The sequence below is a fragment of the Sus scrofa genome, chromosome 12 (assembly GCF_054392235.1).
Source record: "Sus scrofa isolate SSC_HxYL_T2T_F1_AM1 chromosome 12, Sscrofa_HxYL_maternal_Yorkshire_Landrace_v2.0, whole genome shotgun sequence".
Classification (NCBI taxonomy): domain Eukaryota; kingdom Metazoa; phylum Chordata; class Mammalia; order Artiodactyla; family Suidae; genus Sus; species Sus scrofa.
The window spans coordinates 62,265,693-62,281,918 of record NC_139394.1 but is presented as its reverse complement, the minus strand read 5'-3'; the positions used below and the strand labels follow the sequence as shown (position 1 = coordinate 62,281,918).

Below are 16,226 nucleotides of genomic sequence, written 5' to 3'. Positions count from 1 at the left end.
TCACACACCTGATCATGAATGCATTGCATACACTGTGTATTTTATACCAGGTACAATATCAAATACCTATGTTGTACATCTGATACTGTGTATCTGTACACACTGTGTATTTCACAATATATACAGTAGTGAACAATTATGTTGTACACCTGAGACTAATATACCATTACATGTCAATTATACCTCAATAAAAAAATAAAATATGTATATATATGATACCTATAATATGAATAAGATATGGCACCTGCATATAATAAAAAGGTATAAAATAATATATATTAATAAAATCTACATAATATACTTAAAATACCTGATTTCAATTAATTCACCGAACAGAGAGGAGGGACAGGGGTGGGAGGGGTCTCTCCGGAGCTGGGATGCTGCGGAAGCATCAAAGCATCGCATCTCGTTGTCACCGAGGGTGACCCCGCCCCCTCCTGAGTGGATGCCCACACGCAGGACCTCACGTCCTCATGTCCAGGCTGAGGAAAGTTCCCATCAGACCTGGGGGTGGCTTCTGGAGCAGGCACTCCCGGGGGCAGGGTGGGGTCTGTGGTGCCCCCCGCGGCCGCATGGCTATTCAGCCTTACAAGTTCTTGCTTCCTTCTCTGAACATCTAACGGACAATGTCGGCAGGTGCCTAGCATGGGCCTTGGTACACAGTAAGTGCTTAGTAAGGGCAGCTGCTATTGTCCACCATCACTACTGCATTGCTGCTTTTTTTGTTTGTTTGTTTTTGTTTTGTTTTTTAGGGCCGCACCTGCGGCATATGGAGGTTCCCAGGCTAGGGGTCCAGTCGGAGCGGTTGCCACTGGCCTACCTATGCCAGAGCTGCAGCAATGTGGGATCCGAACCGCGTCTGTGACCTACACCACAGCTCAGGGCAATGCCGGATCCTTAACCCATGGAGTGAGGCCAGGGATCGAACCCACAACCTCATGGTTCCCAGTTGGATTCGTTTCCGCTGCGCCATGACGGGAACTCCTTACTGCTCTCCATAAATGTGCTTTTAACGATATTCACAGTGGGTTCCTCACATCTCCCCAGTCAGTAGGTTTGTCCACAAAGAGGACTGAGCTGTGTTTGGGTTGGGACCCGGGGGTGGGGTGGGGTGGGGTGGCCTTTGCCGAGGTCCAGCAGGTAGAAGCCTGCGAAAGGTGGGACTGACTCAGGGCTCCTACTTTGTGCCCATCGGCATCTCCTGCTGCCCAGCTTCCTCCAGGGGTGACTCTGTGCCTGGAAAGCCTGTGGGCTTTGAAGCCAGTCCTGCTGTGGCCCTTTCTCTACGGGAGGCCCTGGGCTGGTCATCTAACCTCGGGCGCCCCACTTCTACTTTGTCTGTAAAAGCGGAGATAAGAGGAATCTACGTGGCGGGTAGACACTGAAAACGTTATCTTCCTGGGGATTCTCCTTCCGTCTTTTCTGAAGGCGCCTGCCCCTCAGCCGAGAGGATGGGCCATGAAGAGACACGGGCCGGGGGCAGCTCTCAGCAAAACCAGCTGCAGCAGCGCTGAGTTTAAGACAGAAGAGGGGACGGTCTGACTGGTGGTCTGTTTACCTGGACTGTCCCCCGGGGACCCGCCAAAGGGGTCTCTGCTGCTTTCGTGTCCAGGGGGGACCCGGCCGAGCCCGGGAGGTCTTCACTTCGCGTCTGATCTGGAGAAAGCCCGTCGCTGCTGCTGTCCTCTTCAAAGGCAAAGGCATCCGCTGATTTGGAGAGACTCACTTGGTTCCCTGGGGGGTGAAATCCAAGAACTGGGTCAGTGGCTGAGCCTGTCAAAGGGCTTTCTGGAAACGCCTCCACGGGCCACTCCCTACAAGGAGCACGCACCTGCCTCCCTAGGTGTTTCCAGTTCAAGGTGAGAGTGAAGATATATATACTCAAGATGATTTGCTCTCTCCCCTGCTTACTCCACAGAGGGGAACCTGTGTTTGTTTTATACTTTCTTTTCTTAGGGCCGCGCGGCATATGGAAGCTCCTAGGCTGGGGTTGAATCAGAGCGGCAGCCGCCAGCCTACACCACAGCTACAGCTACAGCTCACGGCAACGCTGGATCCTTAACCCACTGAACGAGGCCAGGGGTCGAACCCGCATCCTCATGGATGCTAGTCAGGTTCTTCACCTGTTGAGCCACGATGGGAACGCTGGGAACTCGTGTTTATAGAACTGATGTGTCTGGCGTGGAAGAATGAGGGGGGCCTGTGAAAGGTCTACCATCATCTGTTAAACTTTATCAGGTTGATCCATTTCTGTACACACCTTGTCTGGGGACCCCTATCTTTCAGAAGCGCAATCAGGGGAGATGAAGGAAAGGAAGGCAGCCACTGGGCTGCGGGAGGAGAAGGCCCCGGGCTCCCTCCTGCTTTACGACGAGAGAGGAAACTGACATGACAGCGTGGCATTTGCATCAGCCATAGAGCAGGGCATCCAGCACAAGATGTTTCACAAACTTTGCTCTTAAGGACACGCCAGGAGAACTGCTAAGTTTAAATTCCTAAATGTCAGAAGGGCTCATGTCAGCGAGGGTCCCAAAGCCCCACTCAGCAAACGCGTGTCTGTTTATAAAAGCCGTAAATGCGTCTGCGAGACTTGAGCGTGATCTTTCTTTCTTTTTTTTTTATTATTTGGATTTTGCTGTTATTCTGCTTATCTCTGTGTCTATTTTGGAAATTCCCAGTGACTCACACACGCTGGGATCTCTCCCCAGTGGCCTGCATGGGTCTTGGGAGACATCGGCTTGGGGGAGGGGGTGACCAGGCCAGGTGGGACGATGGTGACAACCTGACATGTCCCTTATGTTTCTGAATTGCCCAATCTCCCCGGGTTTATTGTCCGAATGCACAGTGCAGTATGTACAGAGGCCCCATAGCTCTTCCGACCCTATTCCAGGCATGGCTCTTCGAAAGGAATTTAGGTATTATCAGCAACTTTCAGTCTGCAGTCACACTGACAAGAACTTTTGACTCGGGCTCTGGGCAGATAAGAGGAGCTCTCGCCGTGGCGGCTGGAAAGGCAGCGAGGCGGTGGAGGTAATGGAACAAATGGGGTTTGGGGCTTGTCATCACCACCACGGCTGGCATCTGTCACGGACTCTCACTCAGACACGCGAGTGTCAAATCAGGAGAGAGGCCGGCCAAGGACAGGGCAGGTAGGAGCGCTGGTCGCTGGGCCCCTGAGCAGCCTGCCAACCTGGAAGAGCGTGGGGACTGGCAGAGCTGCTTCGCGGCCTCACGCTGGTTTGTGAATGTCCTTGTTACCTTCCTACGATTAGGAAAGTAATAGGGACGGATAGAAAAATTCATACTCTGTGCAATGGACTTCATAAGGTCCGTAGCAACCCCACCTCCGTTGATGATTTATTTCTTCTTCGAGATTTAATTCTAGCCAGAGAGCAAGACGCATGCATTTTTAAAAAACACTTCATACCGATAGGACTGGGTGAAACAGGCTCTTCTGAAGCTCGCTTTTGTCACTCTAGAGTGTTTCTTGGAGCTTTTTACATGTGAACACATAGAGATTGTTCTCAATTTGGGGTGGGGGGCGGGTAACAGCTATACCGTATTGCGTTGTATTAATGGGAACTTTTATTTCTCAGCTTTCGTTTCCCAAGGGGCGCTTATTTTTAACTATGAACATTTTGAAATGATAGAAAAGTACAGAGAAGAATACCAAACGTCTGTTTAAGTGTCACCTGCAATCCACACATGCCAGTATTTGCTTAAATTTTCATCAGAAACCTATCTGCTTTCTAACAGAGGGGTTTCAATGAGACGTACCTGACAAACGTCACCTTTTTCTTTGCAATCGGGGGTCACTCTTCTCTCTCATCTGGTCTCGGACATGTCATTCCCTCCCTATTTTAGGAGTCCAGAGCCAGCTCAGACCCTTCCCTTTGCAGGGCAAACCCTGAGCTCTGCAGAGAAGCCTCTCGTGGCCACGGCCACGCGATGTGAAGGGCTCCGCACTTCATTTCTCCTTTCTCCAGAGAACCACGTCTCTGACATCTTCAGGAGGGTCCTTCCAGAAGCCTCTGTGAATATGCGCCCATCGTACCTCAACTGATTCATTTCTTTTTTCTTTTTAATTTATAGTTGATTTACAGTGTTGTGCCAATTTCTACTGTATAGCAAGGTGACCCCGTCATACGTGGACATATGTCCCCTTTTTTTATAGTACCTTCCATCATGGTCTCTCCCGTTTTCCCTGAAATTTCAATCCCTCCTCCTCTTTGTGGAACCAAAGGCTTTGTCCCTGTTTCAGAGATGCCACGCCTTATTCAGGGCCAGGTGGGCATGGGAGTGGGGGCGGGGTGGATGTTAAGCCTTCTCCACCCCAGAAATCATGGTATTACATTGGGATTTACTTGGCACAGCCTCTGGGGCGGCACCAGAGAGCCATGCCTGCGACTGTACCAGCCTGGGGGCGGGGGGGGGGGGGGGCGGCGGCCAGCTTCCTATACCCAGCAGAACCCTCCCCGAGAGCTTTCTCCTCTCATACCCTCTCCCCACATCCTTCGGTCCAAACACTGCCGTGTCCAGTGTGGTCTGCAGGTGTCAGACTGGTTTGTCTCTTGGTTCTGCCACCTCGGCGGGGGGAGTGACTGTTGCTGAATTGCTCAGCTTCTCAGAGCCTCAGTTTCCCCATCTATAAAATGGGGGTGATCATCAGAGCCACCTCGCGGGGTCTTGAGAATTAAAAGGACGCGTGTATACAGCACAGAGAACTCCGCCCAGTATTCTGGGATAATCTATGTGGGAAAAGATCCCGAGAGAGAATGGATACGTGTATACGTCTGCCTGGGTCACTCTGCTGGACAGCGGAGTGTAAATTAACTACACTTCAATGAAACAACAATAACAAAAGAACGCGCGTAAAAGCATTGAGTGTTGGGCATGGGACACGTTATTCGCCTGGTCTCTGAGGCACAAGTGTTTAATCATTTCTAACCATTGTTAGTATTGTTCTTGGTAGGACTGCCTGTTTGTCTCAAGTTCACCGTGATCAAGAATGAAAAAGAAAAAAAAGAAAAAAAAAAGACCACCCAGGCGGCAGTTCATCCCGAAGTTCGCTTGGCAAAGGCCAGCGCCACTTCCCAGCCAGAAACACCGGTTTGTCCGGAGAGGTTCGTTCTGGGAGAGCAGCGACAGACCTTCTCCGGAGCGGGGGCGTCACAGGAAGGGCTGCAGGTCCTTCCTCTCCAGTCTGCTTTAAGCCAGGCTGGGTGGAAAGGGACAGAGGTCACCTTATCTGGCTGCCTCGGGAACAACCTAGGTCTATCTGTCGCTCTGCGCTGTGACCCCGGGCCCCCTCCAATCTCCCAAAGTGCGGAGCTCGCTGGGAGATGTTGGAGTGCAGGACGCTGGCTATTGTCCCTGGAGACACGTCAGGCAGCGTGATGACAAGGACCCGCCTCGCGAAGCCCTGACATCATCCCCTGGCTATGCCCGCCGGCTCTCTGGCCACTGGGGACCTCAGCCTGGCGACTCCGCGTTTGCTCTTGCCCTCTTGGAAGGGACTAGATGAATGAGTCAGTTGTCCTTTCCTCTGTAGAGACATTTAAAATCCCAAGATTGAAGTGAGATAACTGGAGCCCCAGTTACCTTTCTGCTCAGCCCCACGCCACGGGCCGGGAAGCAGGGGGTGGAACGTGAGAATGAAGCTCGCCTGCCGCCGCGTGTGCCAGCTCGCGCAGTGCACGCATGGCTGCTATTTTAATTCCAGGTCAATGGAACATGGTAGAAAGCCTAGAAATAAACCTGAGCATCTATGGTCAACTCCTCTGTGACAGAGGAGGCCAGAACACACAGTGGAGGAAAGACAGTCCCTTCAAAAAAGTGCTGCTGGAGAAGCTGCACAGCGCATGTGCAAGAACAGAATTAGAACACTCTCCAACACCACACGCAAACACAAACTCAAAATGAATTAAAGAGCCACATGTAAAGCCGGATACTATAAAACTCCTAGAGGAAAACAGGCAGAACATCTTTGACATAAAGCACAGCAACATCTGGCTTGATCCACCGCCTAGAATAATGACAATAAAGATACAAATAAACCAATGGGACCCAATTAAACTCAAACGCTTCTGCACAGCAAAAAACCACTGAAAAAACAAAAAGACAACACACAGAATGGGAGAAAAATCTTTGCAAACGATACGACTGACAAGGGCCTAATCTTCAAGATGCACAAAACTCATCCAGCTCCGGGTCGGACCTTCTCCCAACATCCTGGTGAAAGAGACTGACACTGACGCCAAATCCAGTTCCCAAGGGAGGGGTGGTCATGTGACGGGAGCTGTGGGTGCGTCAGGCTCTTGCCTGAAGCGACTTCAAGAGAGTTCCATACCCTGAAGACAGCAGAGGCTGGAGCAGAAGATGGTGGATTATATTGTCTACTAAAGACGGAGCCCAGGGCTCTGGAAGGGGGTCAGATGCCTTTCGGATGGCGAGAGATGAAGGGGCGTTTTAGAGGAAGACAGATTCCTTTTCCTCAGGTCCTTGGCACTTGAGGAAGGGGCTTTAAGTCTCCAGATATGCTCTGATCTTAGGACTGTGTGAGGTGCACACAAGAGACAGGCTGCATAAATACTTGCCCTGTATCCGCTCTTGCGGCTCATTCTCAGAGGACAAAGAAGATCAGCAGGTGAGTTCAGATTCTCTAGCACTGTCTCTGGGCAACCTAACGTTCCTCCCTGCCACTCCCCGCCTCCCGAAAGCCGCCAGCTTCCTGATTCTCTTTTCCCACCCTCTTTCCAGAACCTTCCTCAGGAAAGGATTTATCATGAATGCCTCCCTGTGTCTTTTTCTCCCCCCAAGAATCATTCACACTTTGGAAATGATTTCTCATTATGGAATGAAAGATTCTGTCCTGGAGAAAGTTCTGCCACAAGAAACGACCCTACCACCCTAGGCCATGGTTACTGTCTGTTTGCCTTGAAAATGGATGATTGGAGAGTGTGGAGGCTTCCGGCATCTCTGAAGAATGCCTGGATTCTTAGTAAACAAGAATTTTTTGTCTGGTTTTGTTATGAAGTCTGAGCCTTAGGGGAAACAGGTAAGCAAGGACTAATGTAGGATCTTTCTGAAAACTGCCCATGACACTTGTAAATGGATGGGTTCTGGGCCAGCCCTGGTGGATGGAAGGGTTGCTTCCTGTGTTGAAGGGTTACGGTGATAAAAAGAACTACCTTTTTTTTTTTTTTTTTTTTTTTTTGTCTTTTTGCTATTTCTTGGGCCACTTCCGCGGCATATGGAGGTTCCCAGGCTAGGGGTTGAATCGGAGCTGTAGCCACCGGCCTACGCCAGAGCCACAGCAATGCAAGATCCGAGCCGCATCTGCAACCTACACCACAGCTCACGGCAACGCCGGATCCTTAACCCACTGAGCAAGGGCAGGGATCGAACCCGCAACCTCATGGTTCCCAGTAGGATTCGTTAACCACTGCGCCACGACGGGAACTCCCCTTTTTTTTTTTAAATCGAGGGGGGCTGTATATTCTGAATCACAGGTTTAATTTTTTTTTTTTTTAAAGGAGCTGAAAAGCCTACGTAGGCACTCAGGTGAGAAGCCTGGTGCAATGAAAGGAAAAGGTGAGGACACTTCATGGGGAGAAGCCTGTCTCCGGGGGCAGAGCACCAGACCCTCCGGCTCTGCCGCTGTTGGAAGAGCTGGGAAAGCCAGCTGGGCCTCTGTTTTAGTCAAGCAGAGGCCAGATCTCTGGACAATAAGCAGCTTCCTTGGTGGCTCAGGGACGCTCTTGGCAAGTGAAGGAAGCACTCAGATGACCAGAGAGAGAATTAACGAGCTCGGAGAGGGGCTCTCAAAACAAGAGATGCCAAGTGATCAAGACCCACGTGGAAGCGGAGCACAGCCCGGCTCCACTCCTGTGTGTAACTTCTGTTCTTGTAAATCGCCACCCCCGCGTACCGTCATCTTTGTCATATTCGGGGCTCTGGCCTGAAAGACCGTGGCTTTCAGTGGTCTTCAAGAAAGAGAAACAAGAAACAGGTGCGTGTCCTGAGATGCAGCCTCGAGGCGCCTCACGCCTTTTTCTGTTCTTTTTAGAGCTGCATCTGCGGCACATGGACGTGCCCAGGCTAGGGCTCGAATCAGAGCTGCAGCTGTAGGTCTGCAACACAGCCACGGTGAGACTGGATCCAAGCCGGATCTGTGACTTATGCCGCAGCCGCAGCCATGCCAGATCCACTGAGTGAGACCAGGGACTGACCCTGCATCCGCATGGATGCTAGTTGGGTTCTTAACCTGCTGAGCCACAACAGGAACGCCTCAAGCCATTTCGTGTAAGTAAAATCAGAACGCCCCCTCTGCCTCCCTGTTGCATCACTCTACTCATAGGAGCCTATGTTTCCTGCAGCTGGAACCACTAGAATTCTACCTGGCTTGCAGACTTAAAAATCGCCCACTGGCAGGCTGGAGCGGGGGGGCTTGCTAGCTGGCGCCCCGAAGGAGAGGATGGTTTGGTGGCAAAGATTTGCTGCAGTCATTCAGTGAATGCCAGAGGGGCACATCGGGGGATGAGAAGTAAAATCCCCATGTGGGGTCTGGTCCTCTGTCCACAGTGCCCTTCCCTGTTTGGGGAGAGGTTCTAGATTATCTTATCTTCAGGCTGGGGGAGCGCTGGCCTTGTGCGAAGCCCGGAGGGAGGAAGGCAATGAGCATTTTGCTCAGGCTCTGGCAGGAACGCAGACACAGCTGCGGAGGGAGCTGCAAGACGAAAGCCCATCTGGGAAGGCATGTGGACAGAGGAGGGACGGTACACAGATGCCAGGAGGAGGACACGTGGTAAACCATCGCCACGTCACCAAGGGCTGGTGCTGGGATCCCAAGAGGTGACAGACGGGCGAGGGCTCTGGACCATGGGCAGCAGTGCAAGGGCTCCTCAGGGCACCGCTGAGACAGCTGGTCTCAGAGCAACTCCGTGGGTCTTCACGACGTTTCCTGTGAGGCCACCGCCTTGCCCAGGGCAATGCAGGCCCATGGAAGGATGACTGCTCAAGAGGCCGCGGTGTGGGCAATGACACGCGCTCCACTCCCCACGACTGTGCCCACTGTGGACTTGCCGTGGATCAGGTCAACCCACCACACCACTGCCTTCTCCAAATAAAATCCTTCCCTTTATGCCTCACAGAGCCCGGCTTCTATCGCACATCTTAGCGCCCAGGCTTCTTCTCTTAGGTCCTTCCGGCCCCTCCACCAGCCTCTGGTGGGCACTCCAGAGTCCCTGCGCCCTGCACACCCACTTCTATTTTTGCAGCACCCATCAGCTTTTCCTAGGATATTTCAGTACTTACGGGTCTTGTTTATAACCTCTGTCTCCTGCACGATAACATGAGCTCTGTTGGAGCAGATGTTTTTGTAAGTTTCGTTCACCAATATATCCCAGACACTTACAACAGGGTCTGACACAGAGGAGATGTGTCTGGCTTTTTCAGTGTGCCACCCCTGCTCTAGGGAAGGGGGCAGCAAGACCAAAGGAGCCTGTGTACCTGAGAAGGCTGCCATCGAGGAAAACCCTCTCTGGACTATTTATGAAATAAATGTCTGTTTTTATTTTTTTGGCTTTTCTAGGGCCACATCCGCGGCACATAGAGGTTCCCAGACTAGGGGTTGAATTGGAGCTGTGGCCAACTGCCTACACCACAGCCACAGCAACGCGGGATCCGAGCCGCATCCGCATCCTACACCACAGCTCACAGCAACACCAGATCCTTAACCCACTGAACAAGGCCAGGGATCGAACCCGCCACCTCATCATTCCTAGTCGGATTCGTTAACCACTGCGCCACCACGGGAACTCCGCATGTGTCTGTTTTTCAGCAGCTCAAATTCTGTGGTTTAGCAACTTCTGCTACCTTGACTGATAACAAAAGAGATGTAAAAGCCCAGATAAAACACTAGCGATTCTGTGTAGGAGTCATTTCCAGGAATACAAGGACTAGGAAAGAGAGCAACCTCACATTGCCAGACCAAAGAAAGCAGCTCATATGGTCATCTTTTCATGCACATACCAAAAGCATTCAAAGCCCCAGCATACACCTTGCGAGCTACTCTTAGTGGAAGAGAGAACCACTTCCTTAGGGCATCTGCCTACAGCAAGTTAGCATCATATGTACAGGTGGCTGACTACAGATAAGCCCACTGAAGACTGAAACAAAAAATGCTATCATCAGTACAACACAACACATGTAACATAGGTAACATCACATAATACTGCTTTTGAAACACTGGTAAGGTACCAATAATAATAACTTTATATTATATAATTAGCAATACGTATTAAATTATATAATCAAATACTGCCTAATATAAATATATAATTCGCACATATACTTTTATATGTAAGATATATGTCTATATGATCTAAATGTTTTATATATAGTAAAATGCATATTATTAGACTATATGATATACTATGTTATAGTTTATATATAGCTTACAAACATAGATGTGTAATTTATAAGTGACATATATAAAACTTTATATACTTTATGTTATGAGTATACTGCCTGTAATTTTTAAATGATTATTATGTGATTTCTTAGTAATGCCATGATGTTGCTTTGCAACAACTAGTGCTTCAAGGCAGAAAGGAAGAAACAAAAGCAGGAGGCAAAATTGTCCTTATTGGTGGATGATGCGACTGTATGTCCAAACGATTTAAGATAAAATGAGAAACTACTGGAACCAGTACGAAAATCTTCAAAGATGCCCAGTTCCAACATAAATGTGCAAAGTCAACAGGTTTCCCATATGTAAGCAGTAATGGGTGGGAATTTAATTTTTCAAAACTTTCCAAGGGAAATAAAAGACTTGGGTGGGTGAAAAGAGATCCTGCATTTCTGCCTCAGAAGAATTCATGTATTTTAAACATATGAAGTCCCCACAAATTCATCTATAAATTCACCGCAATCCCGAACGAAATTCTAATGGGACTGAGGTGGGCATACGATAAACTGGTTCTAAATTTCACTCAACATGTACCTGTGAGAGGAGCCAAGAAACCGTAGAAAAATCAGACCAATGTAAAGAAATTTGTGAAGACAAACATTAAGACAAATTATAAAATACACTACTAAGGTTACAGAAAAACCAAAAAAACTTAGATCTGTCTTTTAAACCGTGCACTTAAATAATTTCATATGCCGTGAAGGTTGAAATATAAAAATGCAGTATATACATGTTAAAAGACAGCTTAGGTGAATAGCTCTGTTCTTAAGGTAAGAAATGTTTCCAGTACACAGTAACACATGCAGAAGCCACAAAGGGTAAGAGGTTCAACTATATAGAAATAAAAAACGGCTATAGGTAAAATATACTACATATGAAATCAAAAGCCAGCATGATGATGAAAGGTTACCTGTATCAGATGAATGGAGGATTAGCTTTTTTTCCCTAAATAAATAGCTTTTACAGTAAGGGGAGAAAATGCCCAGGAGAAAAAAAGAGGAAAAGCCATAAATTGCCAATGACAACAAAAAAGAAAAAATTATGAAAAAGCATAACCTCGCTCTAAAGTAAACAAAGCAAATTAACATGAGATCTTTGCATTCATGGACCAGAACGTTTAAGAAATGATGAGAGATGCTCCATAGAGATGTCTTCTGCCTTCGATTGCAGCTAAGTCAAGATGGGGACAGGGCACAGGTGAGGGGTGGCCCAAGTTCAAAGGCCCAGGACAGTTAGTGTGGAGGGAGGGAGGCAGCAAAGAGGAAAGTCGCAAGGAGGCATTTCATGGGGGCTCGCGAGAATATTTTCTCTCCTGGCGCGGATGTTTCCGTGTTTACAGGGTCCAGATGCCAAACCCATGCCCCTTCCGACTGGTTGGATGAGAAGCAAGATTTTAGAATGAGGATACATTTAATAATGAACTTAGTGTTTAATATAGCATCTCTATGCACAGGTTTTTTGTTTTTTGCTGGGTTTTTTTGTTTGTTTGTTTTTGCTTTTTAGGGCCGCACCTGCAGCACGTGGACGTTCCCAGGCTGGGGGTCCAATCAGAGCTCCAGCTGCCGGCCACAGCCACAGCCACAGGCCACATGGGATCCGAGGCGCATCTGCAACCTACACCACAGCTCATGGCAATGCCGGATCCTTAACCCACTGAGCGAGGCCAGGGATCAAACCCGCATCCTCACGGATACGAGTCAGATTCCTTTCTGCTGAGCCACAACGGGAACTCCCCATGCGCGGTTACTGACAACTGTCAAAAACACCTCCGTGCGCAGTGCTTATTACACACCAATAATTCTCAGAGCTTGGCTTGTGCGGGCCTCCTTGGAAGAGTGTCCATTTGCCTGCGGGAATGTCAGGACCGCCTTTCTTCCTTCTACCGCGGTCCTCCCAGGAGCAAATTCAGTTCCTTAGGCGATTGGGATCCATCTAGTCTCAAGTGTTCAGAAGGTGTGAAAATGATTTTCCCTGGCTGATGAGAGAGGGACCTTTGGGTCTCCTCCTTAAGCATCTGTACTTCAACCCTGCAGCACGCATGCGTGTTGCCAAGGCGTTTGCTTGGGTTGATACACCTGAACCTCGCTCCCAAGAGCCAGTGAGTCAGGTTGGGTATCATTTCCACTGGAAGAGGGGAAGGGACCTGGGGACGCCCCAACGCCCAGCGCCTGACAATAGTAAACTGGCTTCGCATCCCGTTTTTCTCACTCAGGTCCGGGGCTCTTTCCACTCTGCTCGTCTCCTCCTCCGTAGAAGAGGCCGAGGAAGAGGGCCACGACCCCAAAGTGATGGAAGCTTGCAGGGGAGATGCTTTGAGGTTTCCAAGTCCCACTCCCAACCTGCCTGGCCACGGCCAAGGGGGCCTGAGAGTGACGGACCTGGAGATGATGGCACCAAGTCAAGTAAGACTGAGAAAGACAAATATTCTCTGAGGTCACCTATGTGCGGAGCCTCATAAAAATGATATAAATGGACTTATTTATAAAACAGAATCAACCTCACAGACTTTGAAATCAAGCTTATGGTTACCAAGGGGGAAACCGCGGGGTGGGGGAGGGATAAGGTAGGAAGCTGGGATGAACGTATATGCACCTCTGTACATAAAATAGATACGTAACGAGGACCTGTTGTCTAGCAGAGGGAACTCTACTCAATATTCTCTAATAACCTAGACAGGGCAAGAATGTGAAAAAGAATGGCGGGAGTTCCCATCGTGGCTCGGTGGTAACGAACCCGCCTGGCATCCATGAGGATGCAGGTTTGATCCCTGGCCTCGCTCAGTGGGTTAAGGATCCGATGTTGCTGTGAGCTGTGGTGTAGGTCTTGGATACAGCCTGGATCCCAAGTTGCTGTGGCTGTGGTGTAGACTGGCAGCGACAGTTCTGCTTCAACCCCTAGCCTGGGAAGCTCCGTATGTTGCAGAGGTGGCCCTAAAGAGACAAAAGCCAAAAACGACTGGCTCTGTGAACATACGTATAACTGATACACCTGAGATGGATGTGAGCTCATAGGTCAACTCTCCTCCAATCAAACGGAAATGAACCACCCAACCCCTCCAGGCTGGTCGCGGGTTACCTGCCCTTGGAGGGTGACAGGGTGGAGGTTCTCCGTCCCTCCCAGGACCTCTGGTTATGGGGAACCTTCTGGGACAGCGACTCATGGGTCGCCGCTTGTCTGGGAAGGGGCCTCCCTCCCTGGGCCCCAGCATTTCGGAGCCACGGCTGCCCTCCGACCTCAGCCCAGGGGGACACAGGGGCCACCTGTGCCAAGTACCTTTTATGGCCTCTTTCACGGCACAGTCCACGGGGAGGATGTTCTTCTCCACCAGCTCCAGGGGCCCCGGCCGGAGGGCGATTTTTTCATTGAGGTCGTCGGCGAGTCGGGCCCTTTTCAGCTTCATCTGCGCGGCGGGGACGGGCCTCTCTGCACTGGAGGCTGGTGGGTGCAAAAGACAAAAGGGTCAGCCCTGCGCTGCGTCTCTTCGAGGGGACAGCCAGACCCTGGGACCCAGGGTGCTGCCCCCTCCTAAGCCCCAGTCAGGGCAGTCTCCTCGTTTCCCATGGATTAGCCGCGAGGACGAGACACTTCCAAATAAAAGCAATTAGAGAAGCACAGAAGAGTTAGAGAAACTTGCCTGGCGAGGAGTTTTGAAAAAAAAAAAAAATAGTGCCATTTGATGATTCTGTCACAAAGTGATCCACGGGGCCTGAGCGGCTTTTGCTAAGTCGCAGCATTTGGTGGAGCCTGCAGTAAATCTTACTATAATTCAGATAGTCTTACAATGAATTGTAATAGCACAGCTTTTGGAAGGGTTTTAGACTTGTCGAGGTTGTGATACTAACGGATTCAAATGTCCAGGTCAGGTGTAAAAAAAAGAAACAAGTTTTGGGGGATATAACTTTTGTTTTTTCTTCTTAGGGCCACCCCTGGGCATATGGAAGTTCCCGGGCTAGGGGTCAGATCGGAGTTGCAGGTGCTGGCCTACACCACAGCCACAGCCACAGCCACGCCAGATCTGAGCTGCATCTGCGGCCTATGCCACAGCTCAGGGCAACGCCGGATCCTTAACCCACTGAGCAAGGTCGGGGATCGAACCCGCAACCTCGTGGTTCCTAGTCGGATGCGTTAACCACTGAGCCACGATGGGAACACCAACTCTGCCAATTTAGATGGTGAGATAGATAAGGACTGCCTAGCCGCCCTGTTTTGTTATCGTCAAGCTACTAACCCGGGCTTAGTATCGGGCCACTAGAATCTGCACACAGGAGAGGTCTAGGGATGGCTGGTTGCTGCGACAGGCTGTTGCGACAGGCCTGACGTGTACAGATGCCGCCATGTGCCAAGCGTGCCATGTGCGATGGAGAAAACGTCCACGCTCTGCGCAAAGAGCAGGAGTTCCCGAGCTGATCCTCTCCCACCACCGCTCGGGCCGGTGCCCGGGCTTCTGCTGCACCTGCCGCCTGGGGATCTTTCCCATCCGCCCCATGGGGTTCAGCCTCAGAAAACACTCCTTTCCTGCATCCCCTGCAAGAGGCTCTCCTCCATCCCTGATCCTCAGTCCGGTTCCGCAAGCTTGCCACAGACGGACGCACCCCCCGGGGCCCGAGATGGGCGACCCCCCGACTGCCACTCCAGCGAGCCTGCCCCTTCTGCTCCCCCTCGTCCTGCTGGGCTCACTCCTGCATGCAGGGTTTGTTTCCTCACCCTCCACAAAGCCTTCCTCCCTCCGGACCTTAGCGGGCCTTCTGCTCTGACTACCACCAGCCGTTACAGGCTTTGGTCCATCATCTCGTATCACTGCTTCCAAAACTAGATGGTCAACCCTTGGAGGGCGGGGGTCATTTTACGGCCAGCAGATGCCCGGCACTCCTGGGGATGCCTTCCCAGCGTCTGCTGGAGAGAAGGGACGATTTCACGCGAGCCTCCAGAGACCGAACGGGGGGCCGCGGCAGTTCACAGCCTCTGATTTTCCTTCGCGACTGTAATGATGCAACACCTAACATTCCTGACGCTTTTCTGATTATCGTATTGCTACACACCCACTGCTGTGGGTGTGGAAAAGGCTAAGAGTGGATACAAAAGATGATGTGAACGCTGGCAAATGCCCCACTTAAAGTCAACTGTTTTTGTGTGTGTGTGTTTGTTTTTTTTTTTTTTAATTTCTTTTATGGCTGCTACCGTAGCATAAGGAAGTTCCGGGGCCAGGGACAGAATCCAAGCCACAGCTACAACCTACCCCACAGCTGTGGCACCACAAAATCCTTAACCTGCTGTGCCACAGTGGGAACTCCCAGTTGGGTGTCTTTCTTAATTACTGCTCCCATACTTATTGTTCGGTCTGTATTCTTTTCATCACAGTATTTGACTGTAAAGACACTTTATGGCTATGTTTCTGCTCCCTCGAATCTGACTGTAAATAGAGTTTTATTTTCTGGTCTTCTCACTAAACATCATTTTGTAAGCTCTGCCTCACTAAATCATGAGACGTTGAAAGCCTCATGTCCAGAGGCGGCAACGTATTCGATGCTATGAATGATCCATGATGTATTCAGCCAGGCTCCTACTCTTGCACGTTCCCCTGATTTCAGTAGGTCACAATTTAAAATAATTACCTGATAAACATCAACCTTTGTAGGGACGACTCTTACACATGTTGATGAAATACTGGAAATGTATTACTGATGCAAAGGGAGGTACGTTTCAGAGGAAGCTGTTATAGGCTGGACATTGCCCACATGCTCAGAGAAAGTTAGGA

General features: G+C 50.1%; 1 protein-coding gene and 1 long non-coding RNA gene across 25 annotated transcripts in view; one reads left to right on the top strand and one right to left on the bottom strand.

The window, feature by feature from the left end:
- MYOCD (myocardin) overlaps nt 1-16,226 on the bottom strand; it is a 484,310-nt gene that overhangs the window by 31,433 nt on the left and 436,651 nt on the right. For all 20 annotated transcript variants that reach the window (XM_084982876.1, XM_084982873.1, XM_084982867.1 and 17 more), the window contains 2 exon segments: nt 13,745-13,906; nt 1,559-1,734 (listed from right to left, as the gene is read on the bottom strand). In XM_084982876.1, coding sequence (XP_084839002.1) covers nt 1,559-1,734; nt 13,745-13,906 — 338 coding nt within the window.
- On the top strand, nt 1,422-10,511 carry LOC146398412 (uncharacterized). 5 transcript variants are annotated; one of them, XR_014821892.1, is made up of 4 exons: nt 1,422-1,859; nt 4,973-6,646; nt 6,820-7,057; nt 7,536-10,511. It is a non-coding gene; the product is annotated as an uncharacterized LOC146398412 (long non-coding RNA). The 5 variants fall into 5 exon arrangements; XR_014821893.1 differs by having other exon boundaries at nt 6,760-7,057; XR_014821895.1 differs by lacking the exon at nt 1,422-1,859 and adding an exon at nt 2,944-3,030.